Source organism: Aulonocara stuartgranti, assembly GCF_965226115.1.
Source record: "Aulonocara stuartgranti genome assembly, chromosome: 5".
Lineage (NCBI taxonomy): Eukaryota > Metazoa > Chordata > Actinopteri > Cichliformes > Cichlidae > Aulonocara > Aulonocara stuartgranti.
The window spans coordinates 25,615,916-25,636,224 of record NC_138943.1 but is presented as its reverse complement, the minus strand read 5'-3'; the positions used below and the strand labels follow the sequence as shown (position 1 = coordinate 25,636,224).

The following is a 20,309-nucleotide window of genomic DNA, read 5'->3' as shown; positions in this document are numbered from 1 at the left end:
GAGTACAAGTACCTGGGCACCTGCATTGACAAAAAGCTCAAATGGAAAGTCAACACAGACTGTTCAGGCTCTGTTTTGCTAAGGAAGCTGAGATCCTTCAATGTGTGCAGCAAAATCTTGGAGTTTTTTCTCACTCAGTTGTGGTGAGCACAGCGTGCTGCTGCGGGATGAGAAGCATCAGAGCTGGTGACACGGATAGACTGTATAATTGTTTAGGAAAGCTGGCTCTGTTATTGTCTGCAACCCGGAATATTTTTGAAGCTAAAATCACAGAAAAACCTTAACCACCCTCTGCACCACTCACTAGACAGGCAACAGAGCAACATCCTTAACCGAATTATTCAGCTTCCAGAAAGACCACACATTATTATTATTATTATTATTATTATTATTATTATTATCATCATTATTATTATTATTATTATTGATCAACTGGCCATGTAACAGACTGGCTACCTGTTCTGGCTGTACCCCGCCTCTTGCCCTGTGAATTTCAACTGTTGCAATGAAAGAATTTCCCAAATATGGGATAACCTATTTCTCATCTCATTTATAGAAGTGCGTATACACTTCCACACACCAATTAAAACATATATAAAACATTTACCCCCTGGATTAGCTCATGTTAATAAGTGAGTATATATTAACATGAAACAGGTGATATTACATGAAAAAAACCTAAGACCATCATGTGATTCACTCTCTAAACCAGGGCTGACAAATTCATTTTACTTCATGTCAGCCCAGTTTGATCTTAAGTAGGCTGGGACTACCAAAACCTTTGCATAATAACATATGAAAAAACAAACACCCCAGTTAATTTCTCTACAAAACACTTTGAAAACATTTCTTTCTAAAAGTCGCATTTAACCAGCCATTGCTTTACAAAAAAGGTGAAAAGTCTGAAATTTCTTAAGAAAAGTACGTCTGACATGGTCATTACACCGTCATTGCATGTGCATTACAATTTAAAGATCATAGTGAGGCTATAAACTCACAAAACCGCCACATGTGGAGTTTTTGTGGGGAAATAAAAGTTTTTTGTGAGTGTTTTATGTCTTTATGATCCAAACAACCTACCGGGATCTAACATTTGTTATTTTCTGTACATTTTCACTCTTGTATAATAACGCTGGCATCACACCAGGAACAATATAAATCTCTCATGAAAGAAAAAAACACATTGAGTTAATAATGACTTGATCACACTTTGCAAAGTCATCCAGTGGGCCAATTGGACCCTCTAGTGGGCCGCTTCCAGGCCCCAGGCCATATGTTTGACACCCCTGTTCTTCACCATAACACTGGACAAGTGCCAGTGATTACTCATGTATCCAGTACTCTTGAAGTACTATATATTTTTGGTTAAAAAGTAATCTCATCTTTGGCTGAATAGAAAGTGCCATACTGTGTTGGTATGAACAGTGAGCTCCACCCTGACATAAATAACATAAATGCAACATTAAACATTTGCTTTCTTTCTTATTACACCGCTACACGTTTGTCGTTGTCGTTCACCATCTCTGAATTCCGCTGATCTCGAGTACCTAGTGTGTCTCTGCACCCCGAGGCTGCGCAAAGCACACGTAGCCGAGGACGAACCATTCAAAACCTCTGTTTTCCGTGAAGCGTGTCTGTGGAGAGGATTGTCTCTGTCAAACACAAGGCTTTGGTGCAAAGGCGATATTCTACCCCGAGGCACAGAGTGACAGTGTGGGCTGGAAACGAGAACATAATGATCCCAGTTAAGCCCTACTATTTAGAAAAGGATAGCATCGCATAAAACGGCAGAATTATAAATAGCCTGTCAGTGAGGATATTGTGATAGGCTCGTTATAAACTAAACTTTACGCAAAGATATCAGCAGCGACATTTCATCCCGCACGCTGAGCAGGAGGACGAGTATGGAGGAGGGCATGTTTTTTTTTCCTTCCACCCCACAAGTTTTCATCTGACCTGCCATGGCTCCCATTTAATAACATGGCTCAAAGAAAGCAGGTAGTGAGTGCACGCAGCTCTGTGTAGGCGCGTGTGGAGCTGTCCTTTCAGCACCGCGAGCTTCAGCACCACGGCGAATGACAGCACCCGGCAGCCCACGCGCGTCAAAAAACTCTCTTTCAGGCAGTTCTTTTCATTTAGATTCAAGAGGGGTTCATAATTTATGGCGAGACGCGACCTTACATCGCATTTTCTCAACAGTCCACTGGGTTTGCGTGTGAAGAAATGAGCGCGCGCTCGCTAGCGAGAGTTTCTGTGCGCGCGTAACGTATATGTGTGTAGGCCTGTTGTGCGCGTGCGAGTGTGTGTGCGCGCGTGTGTGTGTGAGGGAGAGAAGATGATGATGAGCATGATGATGATGCTGTGGGAGGCTGTCAAGGTGTCCTCGAATACAGACGTCGTTCAGTGACGTGAGAGGGGTAAGAGGGAGAGAGAGAGAGAGAAAGAGTGCGCGTGAACGGCGAGGAGGGGGCGTGGTCAAGGGGAACAAGCGGAGGGATGGTGAATTCCGCGAGTCACCATCACGGATCCCCGCTGTCAGTCCTCTCTGTTTGGACCAATAGCCGCGCTGAACGCGGCAGGCTCACCCTCCCCACCCCTTCTTCTCAGCCCCGCCCCCCTCCTTGAGCTGTCCTCGTTGTGCACGCGCGTGGTCCTCCCCCCCACCTCCCTCACCGGCACCACCACCATCACCACCCCCCCCTCCCACTACCACTAGGTCGAGTCGAGGAGGAGGAGGAAGAGGAGGAGGAGGAGGGATGAGGCGCGCGGCGGAGGGGAAATGGCTGCCGAAAACAAGCCGGAAGGTAAGAGAGAAATAACGGTTTTTATTTAAGGTGCCGGAGTCCCGCTCTTCGGGTTTCATGCGAGGCTAGGAAGGGACGGAGGGATAGAGGAGGGCAGAGATAGCGGCGGGGCTTTCCCTCTCCTTTAGCCCGTCCCGAAAACACCGAGGCTGGTGCTGAACCAGCGACTGTGTGGAGCACGGTTAACCGAAAGCAAATAAATAACAGGAGGAGAGTTGTCCTGTCGGTGGGCTCTGGCTGATTCGGGATACGGTAGTTTTTCACCGTCCGATGCTTGCCAGCGTTTCCCCCTCGAGTAGCTGGCTTATGAATGCTTTTTAAGCATTTAGCATTAAGGGGATGGAGGATGAGAGGAAAAGAGAAGAGTGGTTCACGCTGAAGGAATTCAGATGCTGCTCTGTGTGTGTGTGTGTGTGTGTGTGTGTGTGTGTGTGTGTGTGTGTGTGTGTGTGTGTGCGTGTGTGTGTGTCCGTGTCTCTCTTTAAGCATAAAGTAGACCACTGAATTGCTAATTTCTTTCCTGACAGGCACGCAACCTCCTCGACCAGCTGTGTATTTATTTAATCACAATCGGTGTGTGTTTCGGTGTGTGTGTGTGTGTTTTGTCCCTTCAGTGTTAATGTGTCCTTATGGTTGCTAAGGCGCTGAAGGTGAGAATTTGGCTGCATATAGGTTTGGGAGGGGTTGGTGTGTATGTGTGTCAGTTTTAGGTCATAATGATTCCAGCCCCCCCCCCCCATTTGTGGTCGTTGTTTGTTTGTGTTTTTACTCCCTTAAGTAAACTCTTGAGGTCGTTATCATCTCTCACACACAGTCACCATTTCATTGAGACTACTATTTATTCATTCATGAATTATTTAAGGGTTGCAATGTTATCTCTGTGTCAACTTGTGAGTTCTTTACGCGTGGTGTTTGACATTTCTTTATAAATACCCCCTGGTTGTTACTCTGTTCACAGCGCCTCTTTCGTTTTGTGTCTTTAAAGCACTGCTGATGCCACGAAGGGTTAAATTTACAAAAGAGGGCAGCAAACTTAGCAGCAGACTGTGTTGTAAATGATCAATGGCTCTCTAAACGGGGTCTGTCCCCCTCAGGTGTCCCAAATTAATTTATAGTAGATCATAAAATTGTGTTGTTTCATTAAAAAGTGGATATATATATACACAGATGGGGGACCATTTATGCCAACAAAACAAGCATATTGTGTACATTACTCCCTCCCTTTGTGTTGGCCCAATATAAACCCTGATATGGCTATGACACATCCTGTCAATCTGTCATGAAACCAGTCATTTCTCTCAGTGTCTAATAGACAGTTCTTGCTGTTGCATACCTTTCATTATCAGCTTGCTCTGAAAAGTGATGTTACACCTAAACCATCTAAATTGTTTTTAGTTTTTGTGAGGCAGTCCTGAGAATATCTTCTCCCTCGCCTCAAAAAGTTTGAGAACCCTTGCTACAGACACCACAGTTCCTTAGCAATTAAAATTAATTAATTAATTAATGGAAAACTCTTTTTTTTTGGGGGGGGGGGGGGGGGGGGGGTTAAATAATCAAAGCTGTAGTAAAATTGTCAGCGAGAGCTTTCAGCACTCTCTCCACTAGGGAGCAACACTGAGCAAGATTTCTCAAAGGGGCAATTTTTGGCAACACTTGAACTACCATCATGCATTTCTGCAGTACATCGTGTGTACAGCACTTAAAGTCAGGCACGCATATACATACATCCATGCGTGCAAGCAAGCATGCAGAGTGTTGCCAAAGGCGAAAGGAAGGCCGTGGGTTGAGAGTCCCGTTGCGTGAAAAGACTAGAACTGTTGATGAGACAAAAGGCCCATGGGCAGATCAGCAGGCAGTGTACCACATAAATATTAAACCTTCCCCCCTGCCCATACTATACCCTACCTACTCACGCAAACAGATTCACAGTGTGTTGGAGTTTTATCCATTGCCCCTTCAGTGTTGCGTGTAGTCTGGGTATAATGATTTAAAAGTCTGAGCCTTGCTGAATGAAAGCCAAATGAATTGTGGCGACGAAGGCAGGAGACAGCCTTCCACTCTTCCCCCTGCCTGGTAGATGTGGATGGCACCAGTGGGCATCAGAACAACATCCACCATATAGCCTGGAAGACCATCTCCCTCTGTGCTGGTTGGTCTACTTTGTATCATAGCAACAGTGGTCAGGGAAACAGAGAAATGATGAGAGTGAAGAGAAACTAAAGCTGGGAACAAGTTAGTCACACACACAGAGGCAGTGTATCTTCTGTGGCCAATCGATCAGGGGACACGATGGATGCAAGTTAGTGGATCAGAAAATGGATCAGCCCACATGCATATCACTTGGAGTTTTGTTTCTGGGCTTAAAGAGGAGAAAGAATGAGGTGAGGTGTACGACTGCCAAGGAAACCAAAGCCTGAAGTGTCTCCTAAATATGTCCCTGTTTTTTTTTTCTTCTTCTTCTTTTTCTCTTTTTGTAGGACTGAAGAAGATAAGAAATCCAGAGCGAATGGTCAGGATTGCTGTTGGCTACACTGGACACACCCCTCCCAAGAGTGACGACACTGAAGCCAACAGTAAGAGTCACACAAACACTCTTGGCGCAGTTTGTGTGTGCATGTCTGTCTGTGAGGGTGTTTAAGTGCCACCCGCACATTTGTCTGTAGCACAGGGTGACTCTGGGAGCAAGCATAAAAGCCTTCTGGCAGAATGATGCGATGCGGGAACTGAGGTCTCCTCCTCATCTGCCCTGTAACTGATCACTCTTACGCATACGCACAAACACACATACACACACTATCTCTATTTCTCTCTGCTGAGACGTCATTCCAATTCAGCCCTGTTACACATCATGTTTATTCATGCATGCCAGTACAGTATTAGTGGGCACACGCACACACTCCTGCACATAGCCATACAGAAGGCAGGGCTTACTTTGGCTGTCAGTAGTTTATTGTCACACCTAATCTGTACACATGGCATTATGTATCTATAATCCTCAATGGGCCTTGTTAAACTAGAAGTGAGATGGAGTGTGTAATCTGGGGTCGGTGCATGGCCGCGGATGTGTGTGAGTGTGTAGCAAGCATGTGTGCGATTGCTTTTGTCTGTTAGACAGACTATAAAGGCAATGATTGCTTTGATTGGCTATTGATTCCAGAGGACATGGAGCAAATGCATGTGTGTGCCTCTGTGTGCATGTGTGTTAGAGGGACAAATTGGAGGAAAATAAACAGATGCGAGGAGGAGCAGACGGACATTTAGTGAAGTGATGGCTAGCAGTGGAGGGGGTTAGGAGTGTGGTGGTTGTGGTGGTGGTGTTGGGGGGTATATTTAAACACCACCCACCCCAACAACAACCCTGTCCACCCCTTACTTCAACCCCTTATTCATTTCTGCACCAGACCATGCTGAACAGGGAATGAAAGCTGGACTGAATAGAATAGAATAGAATAGAGGGTTCTATTTCTGATGACTGTTTAATAAAAACCAAGGCTTCCCGAGCCTATCCCTGTCTCCTATCTGTTCTCACGTCCCAGCTGGAGGATTACTGGAGGAAAAGTTTATCAGCAGAATGATAAAATTAGCATGCACGCCCATCTCTCTATCTCCCCCCCTCCGCCCCCTGCTCTCCCTCTTTTTCTCGTCTCTCCTCCCCTCTTCCTGCACTCTCACTCATCCCATGCCACCCCCACCCCCCAAACCATCTTCTCCGTGCCCTGGCTCTCCCTGCTGCCCTCCTCTCACCCTCCTCCCTGCCATCCCTCTATCTAGCTGCTGTGCAATGAGCCTTTCTTTCTGTCACATTAATTTCATCCCGAAAAGGGGGAAAATGTGAAAATTTCCCCTGACGCCTCCTAATATCAGTAGGGGGAGAGTTAAGAGTTGCATTTGGAGCGTTTTTCTCTCTCTTTACTGAGGAGAGTTTTATAATTAACTGACAGCCATCTCACAAGGGCATTGGCTTGTTTCTGTGTTAAATATGGAGATGACAGTTTTATGAGGTAAAATATTCATCAGTCGGAGGCCGCTCTTCTGTGTGATTCCAGTCTAAATGGTGGCATTTGATAGTGTACCCAAAGCAATGTTTCACTTTGGTCGAACATTTTCGGTCTTTAGCTCACATACCTCTATATGACTTAATGAGCCATCAGTTTCACATTAGCATTCAGGCATTGTCACTCTTTTGGACTCGTTTTTACTAGATTAGCAAGTGAGTGAGTGATCTGTGTACACCCAGAATTTGTGGCGTGCTGCTGAGGGACTCGCACGAAGCAATGCAGGTATTGAAAGTGTTTTATGATTTTAAATACAAATGTAAAGGCGAACAGCGTCGGATTTTCATATTTAGATGTGCATTCCTTGGGTCCCAGGATGCTTCATTTTCCTGGGTAGCCAGAAAACAAAAGACAAGTTTTTACCCCATGTCACACAATAGTATGGCTCCACCGAGAGTCATTTGGAGCAGATGGAAAGGACGATTGCAACAGCACTGAGGCTGAATCTTTTCAAAACAGGGACGCATTCTCTAGTTCAGGATTGTTAGAAATACAAGATACAACTCTTTGGGGTGTAAAAGCTCATCAGCTTTCAACAAATCTGCAAAGTTGGTCCTCCGTTCCTCGTTAGCAGGGAGAGTAAATGCGAGGACAGGTTAAGATGATGGTTGTGTCCATGAAGGTGTGCTTTGAAAGGGGTTTGGGCACCAAGGTCACTCGTTTAAAAAAAAAAAGAAGAAGTCACTCTGGGACAAATACTGTGATGTGTGTTCTTTGATCAGCAGGCACTGCTGTATGTGTCTGTTTGTATGTATGAGCATGCATATGTGTATGCATGCGTGCGTGTTTGTGTGTGTATGCGTGCCTGCGCATGTGCAACGGGCTTGTTTGATGTGGTGGTTCTGGTACATTTCAAAGGCGAGGCTCTGATGAGAATTCTTCAGAACAGCAGAGGAAGGGAGGGGGTTATAGCCAGGAGGGGTGGGGTCTAAACGCTGATTGGCATTCATAGCAGAGAGGCTGGAGTGCTGCTAAAAAAGAAATTAGGCTTTAACTAAGCTGCACCATTCAGCTGTTTAACTAAGCTGCTGCACAGTTCAGCTGTTTGAAATTCTGTCTTCTCAGGCCTTCTATTAATAAATGCATAATTGATTAGGGGGAGCATACGTGCCTGAACACACTTCCTACTGACACAAACACACACACACACATGCTCAGATAGCTACTTACACTCACACACACACATATAGCCCCTTCCCCTGTCCTGCTACAGCAATTATTCTTCTTCTTTGCATCTTTGTGTTAGTTTGTTCCAGTCTCCCAAATTTCTTTTTTTTTCTTCATTAACAGCATCTTTCTGGCTCCTTGTCATCTTACCTCTCTCTGTCTCCCATGCTGACCCTCCCACCTTACCTATCTGTCTTTTTTCTCTTGCTCTGTCATCTTCCCTCAGGTAGAGTATAATTCCTATCTTCCCAGGGGAGTCATGAATGGACGCCCTCTACTCAAATGCTTATCAATAACCTTTGAGTGCTTGCTCGCTTTGACTTCTGAGAAGCACACCCGTTGGGAACACACTCACAAACACATAACAGGGGGTCTGTCTTTGTGTGGACACACTGGTGAGGTGGTATTTTCCTGAGGCTGAGACTTGGTGGATTTTATTTTATTTATTTATTTATTTATTTTTTTACCTTCCCTGCACCTATTCGGTATTTTGGTGATTCTCCGCGCACAGCAGTAGGAAGAGAAGCACAGTAGGGGTAGTTTCACTGGTAATTCAACACCAACAATCAGCTTTGCTGTCAAGTATGACTATATTTCTGCCGTGGCGATCTCATATAGCGCCCTCCACAACATTAATTATACTGTATACTGCATAAGGTATAACTGTCTGTGGCTCTCAGCCCTTTGGTTCCTCTGCTAATTACGTAAATGTTTGAAAACGAGCCACAATTATATTGTTATGTAAAAAAAAAAAAGCAGAGCAATTTTCTAAAAAAAAAAAGCTTGGCCCTGTAGTTTTTAGAAAACATTAGTCAGGAGAAAACAGTGAACATTTGGAGGCTATTTTTGCTCAGAAAAACAATGTATGTGGGACTGACTCAAAATAAACTACAGTGTCTATTTTGAATTCAGTAAAGATTCATCAGCCTAACACAAATATAGCCTGATATTCACCTCGTTGACTGCCATCCGCCAATCAGCAAAGAAGGTAGCATCCATAATTCCTTTTAAAAAGGCACTTGGGTTTAGAAGCTTGTATTTCTGAATTTTCACTCATGTAAGGGTGGTGGATGATGAATAAATAAACACACAACAAAATTAACCTGCAATGTTTTTTTTGTCGAGAGTTTTTACACATTTTCTCAAAGAGGTTGTAACCAGAGGCGAAGAAATCTGGCTAGCATTTTAATAAAAATCAATTTTGGCACCTTTTAACTAGTATATCCCAGTTCATACAATCACAGAGTATAGTAAACTTGACTTCAAAACTTACTGTTTCAGTTTATTGATACTGTCACAATTTGGGGATATTAGTAATGAATATATTCAATATTGATAAGGTAGAATTTATTGTGAAATTAAAATAATACAGTGGTTTTATTGTAATGACTAGCTGTTGGTTAGTGAACCCTTCAGGGACCTATATGTGTCAAGTGTGATTGCTCCTGTCCTGACTGTAGGAGTTTGCAGACAGACAGACAGAGATTATGTGCACTATAGTAAAATAAGGTCTAAATTTCAATAGTGGGCATTTTGTTTATCTAGTGTTTAGTAACACTAGAAATACGGAGATTTCTATTGAACAGATTAACATAGACGCATTACCCTATGTGTATGTACATGGTCTGATCCTGCTTACTCGCGCGTCACTCTGCCTCCTGTACAAGAATATTAGTTAAATCACAGGGAGAGCTATTCTGGGTTCTCCACTTCATTACCAAACTGTGTGTGTAACACTGTGGGAAAAGCATTGCTTTTAATGGGGATAAGTAATGCCCCTGTGATTAGCTGTGATTGTTATCAACCCCAAATGCACTGATAATGTATGATAATGGATTCTTCTTTATCTAAATCTGTTTGTGGGTGGGCCCCAGGTGCATCTTCACTTGCGGTCCAAAAGTAACCCAGCCGCCACTCCCTCTGCAAGCTTAGCTATTGTTAACTTGATTACCTCGACTGGAGGACTTCTGTTCTCCTTTTCATGTGTAGCACTTTGAATCACACATAGATAATAAGCTATATTAAGGCCCAGTAACATAAAGATGATGTGGAAATATTAAACCCAACTTCATCGGTTTCTCATTCAGACTTCCTTGCAGACATCTCTTTCCACTGCTATGCCAAAAATATTCCTGATAAATCTCAAATATCCCACTCAAGTATAAGATGGACAGAACACATCTCTCACATCAAACCTTTAAAATTGTACTTATAATTTTAACTCATAATTTTCCTTTGCCATATCCAAGAATTCTGCTATTCTGCTCAAGGTGTCTTTGTGTCTAATGTGCAATTAGTCCTCTCTTTCTACTCGTCTGTCATTTATCCTGTTTAATCTTCTTCTTTTTTTTCTTCCCTACCTCAGATGAGCCCGGCCAGTTGAAGATTTACCTTCCTAAGAAGCTGCTAGAGTGTCTACCCAAATGTTCCTCTCTGCCCAAGGAGCGCCATCGCTGGAACACCAACGAGGTGAGAATGAGACACACTCAAGAGGGAAATATCTGTGACACAAAGATGAACAGTGTTTTTGTTTTTTTCCTGGCTGGTGACTCATCTCTAACTAATGTCACATTGAGAGATGAAGAGGAGGTAAACAAACACAATGGCAGCTTTTCATTATGGGATCCTAAAACTGTGACACTGGGAAGTAACAAAAAAAAAAGCCCAAAAAACAACCATCAGCAACCTGAACTCACAGCGAAAATCTGACAGAGTATAGATTCCATTTGGCATGTTGCTGTCTGTTTTTCTTTGTAACCCAAAACCATTCTGGGGTAGGGCATAGGAAACAGCGGATTTGAGGTCTGAAACAATAAGGCTTATAGGCTGAAAAAACAAGGAATGAGGGTACAGATATGATTGTTTCTAGTGCTGCGTTTTACTAGGTTCAAAGAAGGTCTGGTCAGTAAGATACATTTTTTGCTATGGAACCAGAGAAAGTTGATAAAACTGTTGTATGTTTTTGGCTCCAAAGCAAACACAGCTACCATTCATTCATAAAGAGCAGAGATCGCTTTGCTCTAGGCCAAAATTAGCATCATCTTTGCTGTGTGAACAATAGATAACTTAGCCAAGAATGTAAAATTGGGTCAAGTTAGGTTCGGGACAGCTATTTACTTAGGGCCAAGGATAACCCTGAGATGAACATTTTGGGCGTGCGAAAAGCTTTTCAGAGTTGCATGTTGTTTCCAGACTTAAGCTGTTAGCTTAGAAAAGTGTCTGATGGGTGGAAATGGTTGCAGGCATTTATCGTCAATACCTCCTTGTTTATGCATCGCACAGCCCCTCCACTGGTGGTTTCCTCCATCCATTGTGATGTGGTTGGCCTCTGCTGAGACATTTTCTCCATGTGCAGACTGTGCACTCCATTATGGATGTGTGTTTGTGTTATTGATTACCAAGTCCAGCATTATTATGCAATGCAAAGCTGATTTGGCCTGTGGTTTTTCTCTCAGGAAAGTCATTACATTTTTCATGCAATCCATCTCAATGAAGGTCATAGTTAAGCACGGTGCCTACTGAACAGTGTGTTTGTATGAATAAGCAGTGTGCATGTGCGGTGTGTGTGTGTTTGCGGTGTGTTTCAGAGCAACGTGACTGCTACCGGTTAGGGACTTCCACACATCAGCCAACCACAAGCAATTGTGGACAATGCTCTGAATTAGACGAGCACACCTTGTTTCTGCCCCTTTTCCTGGCCTTACTCCCTTCTTGTCTCCCTAAGTCTCCCTTCCAACTCTTCTCTCTCCATCTCTTTCTGTCTCTACACCCCCAGTACCACTGCCCCCCCTCCACACACACACCACTCCCCATGCCTCTCTCTCCCTCTCTGATGAGGAGGTGCAGGCTCAGTTCAGGGGGAGGTTGGTTGTCCCTCAGCGGATTTCTTCAAAGCTCCTCTTCCACCCAGGCATAAAGTTTTCCGCATACTTAAACAGTCCATTGTGTCTGCTGCTCCTCTTGCTTAGTGCTTTCTTAGTGGGAGACATGTGTATGCTCACTGTGCGTTTAGTGCATGTATGTATTTCAGCCTGTGCATCCGGCGCAAGGAACCCTAGATTATTGCCATTGATTATTTTGAAGCTGCTGCGACAAAAGAATTGATTTTTTCCCCTGTCTGTTGACTTTTTTTTAATCTGTCTGAATTGCAGACATTCAAAGAAATCTACCAGTTTTTGTCATCAGCGTATAGGATATTAAATTAGCATTGTCCTGAAATTTTATCTGCGTGTACTGTTGAATGTCCACAATAGATTGTAATGCAAAACATTTTTAGATGCGGGGTTTCTGGACCAATCAGCTGTCAAGCCAGCTGTTAAATTTGGAGATTTTATTTACTTGGGCACATCTCTTCAATATTTGTATGCATGTGTGTGTGTAATTATTTACTGTGTAGATCCATTTGTGTGTGTTTCTATATAATTCTTTGTTTCCATATGTCTGTACATAAGCAAATCAAGAATTGGCTTTGGGTGTCCTCATCGTCAATGGCTTTTGGGTTTTTACATGCTGTTTATAAAAGCCATGCAGAATCAGGATTATCCTTAGTTTGTGTGTGTGTGTGCGTGTGTGTGTGTGTGAGGCTACGAAAAACGAGCGTGATAGATAAAGAGATTAAGACTTCGTTTGAGCGAGAATGCCTCTTATTAAGTCAGATTCAATCTTTACATGTCTTCATCTGATATGTCCTTAGTCTCACCTTTTTCTTGGCATGTGCATCACTTTGCAAGTGTGTGTGTGTGTGTGTGTGTGTGTGTGTGTGTGTGTGTGTGTGTGTGTGTGTGTGTGTGTGTGTGTGTGCATGTGCGTTTGTTTCCCTGTGCGCAAAAGGATCTCTGTTTTGTCACGCATGGCTCCCCCTGACACCTTGGTCTCCCACAAGCACTGAGCTGTGACCCCATACATTTTTTACCCAGGCCGTTCCTCCTGCTCTCTGTCCTTTCCTCTCTTCCTTCCCTTTCCTCTCTCTCTCTCTCGCTCTCTCTCCCTCTTTTGTGTATCTACTGATGTGTGAAATTATTCTGGGATGGAGGGATGGATTCCTCCCTGAAGGGCTGAGCGGAGGCGTGAGCCTTTTGTTCAATAATAGATTGGGGGTGTATGTGTATCTGTCCATGGTAATAGACTATGGACTAGTTTTAGATAACAAACCACACTCAGGTGGGCAGACTGATGGTGAAGCCTGTGTTATCTATCCATCTGGAATTACTCGTTGTTTGGTTTCAGCAAATTCTTCGGAGCACCACCACGAGGAGGCTATCAAACTTTTGAAATGTAGACAAAGACCAACTTTAGAGTTTCATCGTGTGACTCAAGCTCATGAAAAGATATGATTACTCTTGTGGGGACCCTTGACATCCTGGCTCGTATATTAAGAAGCCAGACTGAGATGAATACTAAGTTAAAAAATTCTTTTTAAAGCTCCAGTTCAATATGAGACATGCACACACACGCTGTGCAAATGTGCATGTCATTGTGTGGTCTAATGTGCATTTTAAAGGCTTCTACTTCAGAGCTTCTCCCCCACTATAATTCAAATGATGCAACTGTCAAATGTGTTGGTACAGACTTCAGTGCATCACACAGATGACAGTTGCCTGTGCCACAACGCGTCTGCATGTGACTCTGCTCCACATGTCGCTCGACTGTACGAGTGGGGGGAAAAAGCAAATGTGAGAGCGGTACTATTTTGTCCTTAATGATATGAAACAAAATGCTCTGAAACAGGCAGTGTTTTTGCCGTAATGCGCTGTTCTCATCGTGCAGAGATGTGTACGTAGCTGTGTGGTGTGATGAGAGGCTCATTACCGGCGCTCACACGCCCGTTGTCTGGTTGTGTTGCTGCATGACAATAACGTGATAAGAAGTGGATCAAAAATCATATATGTTCCACACCATCATCTGCCTCCTGTGTGTGGGTGTGTATCTCTTTTTGTGCATAGTTGTTCTCATGGTAACCGATTGTGCATGAGTGTGTGAATGTGTGCGTGTGTATGTGTGTGTGTGTGTGTGTGTGTGTGTGTGTGCACGCACGCATTTATATTTGTGTTAATTATATGATTGATGATGCATGTGCACCATTCATGATTTTGCGGCACACTTAAGGTGATAGGAGAGAGATTGCAAGTGGTATCAATGAGTTGCCGATCATGTCAACCAGACATGATAATTAAAAAAAATAATAGCAACAACAATAATAATAGGTAAAGAGCAGACATCTCAGGGAAAACTGTCAGTAACCCACTCACACGTGCGTGCTGTAGTGTCTCAGCTTATGGGAGCTACAATTTCTAGACCAAACAAAGCTTGGGTTGCTGGTGTGTGAGTACGTGTGCATGTTTAATTTATTATTAATGCCATTACTGTTGTTTGTGAGCCATTAAACAGATACATTGGATTAAATATGCACATACACAGCACTCCGCTGTTTGTGGAGATATTTCCTGTTTTTCCAATGTGGCTAAAACATCAGGCAGGAATGTCTGAAAAACAAGTTACACTTGGGGGAGATTGGCAGTTGTCAGTTACTAGACGATGAATCCATTATGGAAACCCTGAGTGATTATTGCAGGCCTCTCTGTTCCATTCAGACTGTGGTGTAGGGAAATAGGTGTTGTGAGTATTACAGCTGTTCATCCCTGCATTCATATTTGTGAATGTGTTGGAATGGTTAGATAAAATTAATTTAAATGTTTGAATAAGCACCAAGTAGATCTAATATTTTAATTTGTTACATGCTGTGTGAAAAAGTACAAGAAAAAACAGATTTTCATAGTGGAATATTTGCATAAAGATTTGCAGTCATACAGTGCTCTTGTGGGTGGAAAAAAAATTCACACAGAACTAAAATTTTACAGCTAAACCTAGAGTAAAATCCAAAAGTCCAAATTAAATATTCAAGCACTAATTTTGCATTAATTGGGAAGATCATATAGTCAAAATCAGCAGCTGTCCTAACAGATAAGTTGATTACACAGAGCCGCCTGAGCTCTTTACCATCCCTTCAGTTATTCCTGCAAGCTGCTTTGCAACCCACATTCACCCCAGCTCCTTCTTTTTGTGTCTGAACTGTCTGACCTCCCCACCCCACAGACCTATTCCACTAAATAAAAATTACTGCAGATGGCTACAATAGTCTTTATTTAACTAGAACGGTCCCAAGTGGCTGAAAGGTTATAGTTTCAGCTGAAGCTTGATTGGATCAGTCGGAGGCATGGTTATTACATCATTAGCCTTATATGAGCAGGCACATACCGACCTCCCACCAGGGAGACAGGCGGTGTAGGGAAATATCCTTGAAAACACTTTTACAGTTCAGAAATATATATCCTATCAGCACATCATTTCACAGTGAGTTTCCCCTTTGTATGCACAATTTAAACATCACAATTTCGATGGTTTGGGCTCTTTCACTCCATGTTACTCTGACTTGGAGCTTTGGGTGTCTGAATAAATTCCCCCCAAACTGTCATACATAGTAGTAGAGCTGAAATATTTGTCAATATGTTTTTTAATTAAATATTTTAATTTAAAATATGTAAATGTACGCATTTTTACTTTTCATTTAGGCGAGTACCACTCTGAGGATTTTGAACCAATAATTGACCCATTTTGTTGTTATGTAACCATCTCCAGGCCTCAGTGTCATCGTTGTCTGGCAACAAAAAAACAAAAACAATCATCCATCCATTATTCCATCTATCAATTTCTTCCATTTATCCAATTCCTGGTAGAGGTGGCTCTGGAGCCAATCCCAGCAGATCCATTCTAGCACACTTATTTTTTCCAGTGGGGGTACTCCAGCTGTTCAGTCATACAAGCCACTGGGGTGGACAGTAAAATACAAAATAGTTTAATTCACTATAACAAAAAAAGATACTGATTTTCTGTTAGCCTGTCATCTTGTTTTCTATCCAGGAACAGCTGATGGGAATTATCCTGAACCTTTTGTATAAATCTGGCACGCTTGCATTATATATTATGGTGATATTGACTGATACTTTGTTATTAATTAATTAATGCAGCTATTAAATATACAAGTAGTAGTTTAGTCACTATTTAACTTTTTAAACTATTTATAATTGAAATCGTTCCATGTCAGTGTTGGAGCTTATCAGAATGATTTAATGTTGATTCTCTCCCCTCCAGAGAAATGTGTTCTTCTGACAGCTGCACCCACACAATACCACACATGTGTAACTCCAAACCTTTTTAAAAAAAATCAGGGACTATTTGTGCAAATCTTAGTCATTTGTTTTGAATTGTCAGGCACTGTTACAGGCACAGTCCTCAAAACAAAAAGCCCAAACTATTCTTTTTCATTTTCAGATTTGGTGATGCGCAGCTACAGTCCTTTTGACCCCATTTTCTTTCCAAAGTTGTGCCCTTGATTTTTGACATTGATGTGCAAACTGCCAAAGTGCAACACAACCTGGCACAGGTCGTGAAAGGCTCAAACTCCTCCTTTCCTCCTTTTGGCCGTGTCAGTACATAGACAGAAGTATAAGGGTTTTGGAAACTTATAGAAAGTTTTATTTTTAAACAAAATGGGTGTGCTGCCTAAGTATTTGTTAGATAACATGTTGGTGAGAAACTTTATCCGTGTCAGTGTGTGTGTGTGTCCCAGAGCCTGCCTATGGCTGTAACCTCTCCAGTTGACATTGAGCTCTGTGCTGTTGCCGTTTACCAGAGTAAAGCATAGTTTAATGAGGGGGCAAAGAAGCCAGTACACACACTCACACATGCACACTCATGCATGCTACATACGTCTACACTCGCAGACATGCACACGCAGGACCAGAGGGGTGTTTCACAGCTCCTTGTGTTTGATTCCCATTCTTTTATTTTTAATCATTCCTCTGTCTTTTGGGTTGAGAAATATTTTATGTTTGGAGAGCGCCAAGTTATAATCACTAATTAGTCCTCCAGGCTCTCTCGCTTCATCCCCCCAACCCCCACCCCACCACCCTGCTTTCTTCCCATCTCTCTCTGAGCCAAGCATAGCCCAATTACACCCAGCGTCACTTTGTGTCTGCTGTGACTTCCATTTTCCACTTCCATACTGTCCTGCTGACCCGACCGGAAAAATTAACCAAAATGTAAAGAAACACAAAGAAGTAATTGCATCCATTCTACTCAAAGATTAATATCCCTGTTGATAAATGTAATTATTCAGCAAGCTTTTGCAAACAGGGACGTGCATGGTAAATTCTGCAAGTTTTAGCCATACTGGTATTTTAGCCCGCACAAGTTCACAAGAAGACGAGATTAACTGGGTTTTACAGGTCAGGTGTCTGTGGTTGGAGTTAGAACTGTCCCTCCTTTCCTCTTTACATTGTGTGCTGGGAGTGATGGAGTGTAAGGTGGCCAGTGAGTGTGTGGAATTGGTTTTGTGGTGGTGGTTTTGGACTATTTCCCTAAAGAAGAATAAGGGTAGTTTCATTATTCATCATTTTCATTATTGGCATTTAAATATTCAGTTAATTCGTAAAATCGATCATCTGTCAGTCACTTTCGAGTCATTTGGGTTTAAGAAAAAAAAATCACTTCCAATCAGTAACTCAATGGTGTGAATTGGGGAAAACTCAAACTGGAACCTTTTGTCAGCAAAACCGCCTATTTACAGGTATTAGAAAGCCAAATTTGATTATCTGAGGATACATTCATTAATCGGGAAGCAGAGCTACAGCAAAACTTGGGAGTAAAGCAAGAGCAAAAAAAAGGGGACTTCAGTCAGAAATGGAATATCTTCCATTAATGTGCCAACAACAAGCTTTTTTAAATTAGAAAACAGAAGTTAGGTATCATAATTTGATGACACCTGAAGCTTCCTGACAGGACCACAGCAGCTAATCTAGTGAACTTTTTGATGACAGTTGTGATCCTAGATGCATGGATATGGTAATGGAAGGACTGCCAACACTAGATACAGACAGAAAACTTCGACTGAGACACCCCTTTCTTTTGACAAGTTGTCTACTGCCGTCCAGCAGCTTACATGTGGCTGAGCATCAGAAATCGATGGACTCCCTGCAGAGTCCTATAAACTGTTTTGGTTTGTGTTGGGAAAAGATTTGTATAAACATTTTAGAGACTTATTAGATTCTGCAACAATGCTGCTCAGCTGCTTCAGAGCAATTTTGCCAACATTTACAAAAAAAGAGAGAGATCTAGGTTTGCTTAGAAACTTTAGTCCAGTGTTTCTCCTTTGCATAGATTATAAAATAATTACAAAATGTCTCTCAAATAGACTGAAGGACTGTTTGATACTTTGGTTTCTGTTATCAATAACAATCAGTCATATTACATTCTTGAAAGCACAAAAATAGACAATCTGTTTTTGAGTCATGAAATGACCTATCAAAATGTCAGGGTCTGGATGTACGCCTTTTTTCTATAAATCAAGAAAATCCTTTTGACATAGTGGATCATTTTTATTTGTTTAGGATGCTTGAAGCTTTTAGGTTTGGAATAAAAAGTATTTCATGAATTAAGTTTCCCTATTCAAATGTGTCTGTTTTGCTGAAGATACGAGGGGGACTCAGCAGACCAGTCCCTGTACAGAGAGGCATTAGGCTAATGTCTGCTATGTTGTATGCTCTCACCATTGAGCCCCTCTTGAACCAATTAAGACAGGATCTCACCGGGTTAAACTTTGATGCAGATGCCAGTTAGTTTGTCTGCTAGTCAAAAATGATGCTCACATATTGGAACAAAAGTTACCACTGTGTAAGTGTGTATCCTCTGTGAGAGTTAACTGGCAAAAGTGTGAAGGTTTACTGTTAGGAGAGTGGAAAAGCAAACAAGCAGCCATTACTTCCAGCTGGGCTGCAGTGGAGCAGACAGGGGATGAAATGCCTTGGGGTTTTTCTTGGCAATGATGATTTGCAGAGGAAAAACTGGGAGGGTGTAGTGGAGAAAATTAGTGCCCGATTGTTTAAATGAATGCGGGCCCAGTCACAGCTGTCTTATAGCCCCCTATAGGACAGCGGTGACCGGTTGTGAATAATCTTCTTGAGCCTTCAAATGCACTGGTGCAGGACATTCAGAAGAGACTGATTAACTTAACTTAACTTACCAGTATGGACATATTAGGAACTTCATCATTCTACCTCTGTGCTAAAGACATGCTAAAGACCACTGGCTTAAGAGTGCTCAAAAGTAAGATAAGATAAGATAAGATAACCTTTATTAGTCCCACACGTGGGAAATTTGTTTTGTCACAGCAGGAAGTGGACAGTGCAAAAGTTATGACGCAAAAATTAGAATACAATAAGAATAAATACAGTACACAGCTGTACAGAATAGAATAAAATAATATACTATATACAGTAGAATAAAATAGAATAAAAATATACAATAAGATAAAAATAGAATACGAATGCTATATACAACTGAGTAAAAATACAACGATGCCAGAAAAGATTATTGCACTTAGTGTTATTGCACATGTGTGGATGTGTGTGTTTGTTCAGTTAAAGTCTTTGTTGTGGAGTCTGACAGCAGTGGGGAGGAAAGACCTGCGAAATCTCTCCGTCCCACACCGTGGGTGCCGCAGTCTCCCACTGAAGGAGCTGCTCAGTGCTGTCACAGTCTGCTGCATGGGGTGGGAGACGTTGTCCAACAGGGATGACAGCTTAGCCACCATTCTCCTGTCACTCACCACCTCCACTGGGTCCAGAGGGCATCCTAGAACAGAACTGGCCCTTCGGATCACCCTGTTCAGTCTCTTCCTGTCCCCAGCAGAGATGCTGCCGCCCCAGCAGACCACACCATAAAAGATAGCAGAAGCCACCACAGAGTCATAGAAGGTCTTCAGGAGTGGGCCCTCCACCCCAAACGACCTGAGTCTCCGCAGCAGGTACAGCCTGCTCTGCCCTTTCCTGTAGAGGGCGTCTGAGTTATGAGTCCAGTCCAGTCTGTTGTTCAGATGAACACCAAGGTACCTGTAGCTGTCCACAGCCTCAATGTCCATACCCTGGATGTTCAGTGGTTGCAGTGGAGAATGCTTGTGCCTGCGGAAGTCTACCACCAGTTCCTTGGTTTTACTGGCATTGATCTGGAGGTAGTTCAGCTGGCACCAGTCCACAAAGTCTTGAGTCAGTCCTCTGTACTCCTTGTCGTCCCCATCAGTGATGAGGCCGACTATTGCAGAGTCATCAGAGAACTTCTGCAGGAAGCACTGGGTGGAATTGTGGGAGAAGTCTGCAGTGTAGATGGTGAAGAGGAACGGAGCCAGAACCGTTCCCTGTGGGGCCCCCGTACTGCAGACGTATATGGGAAC

At 42.7% G+C, this 20,309-nt stretch overlaps 1 protein-coding gene across 6 annotated transcripts in view; it reads left to right on the top strand.

Annotated features, from left to right (window-relative positions):
* The first annotated feature begins 2,616 nt into the window (after positions 1 to 2,616).
* Positions 2,617 to 20,309, top strand: part of LOC309707186 (calmodulin-binding transcription activator 1-like) — a 55,689-nt gene continuing 37,996 nt past the window's right edge. For all 6 annotated transcript variants that reach the window (XM_082534340.1, XM_082534339.1, XM_082534338.1 and 3 more), the window contains exons 1-3: positions 2,617 to 2,804; positions 5,282 to 5,377; positions 10,392 to 10,495. In XM_082534340.1, coding sequence (XP_082390466.1) covers positions 2,780 to 2,804; positions 5,282 to 5,377; positions 10,392 to 10,495 — 225 coding nt within the window. In that variant the 5' untranslated portion in view covers positions 2,617 to 2,779. The remainder of the gene's footprint in view (positions 2,805 to 5,281; positions 5,378 to 10,391; positions 10,496 to 20,309) is intronic.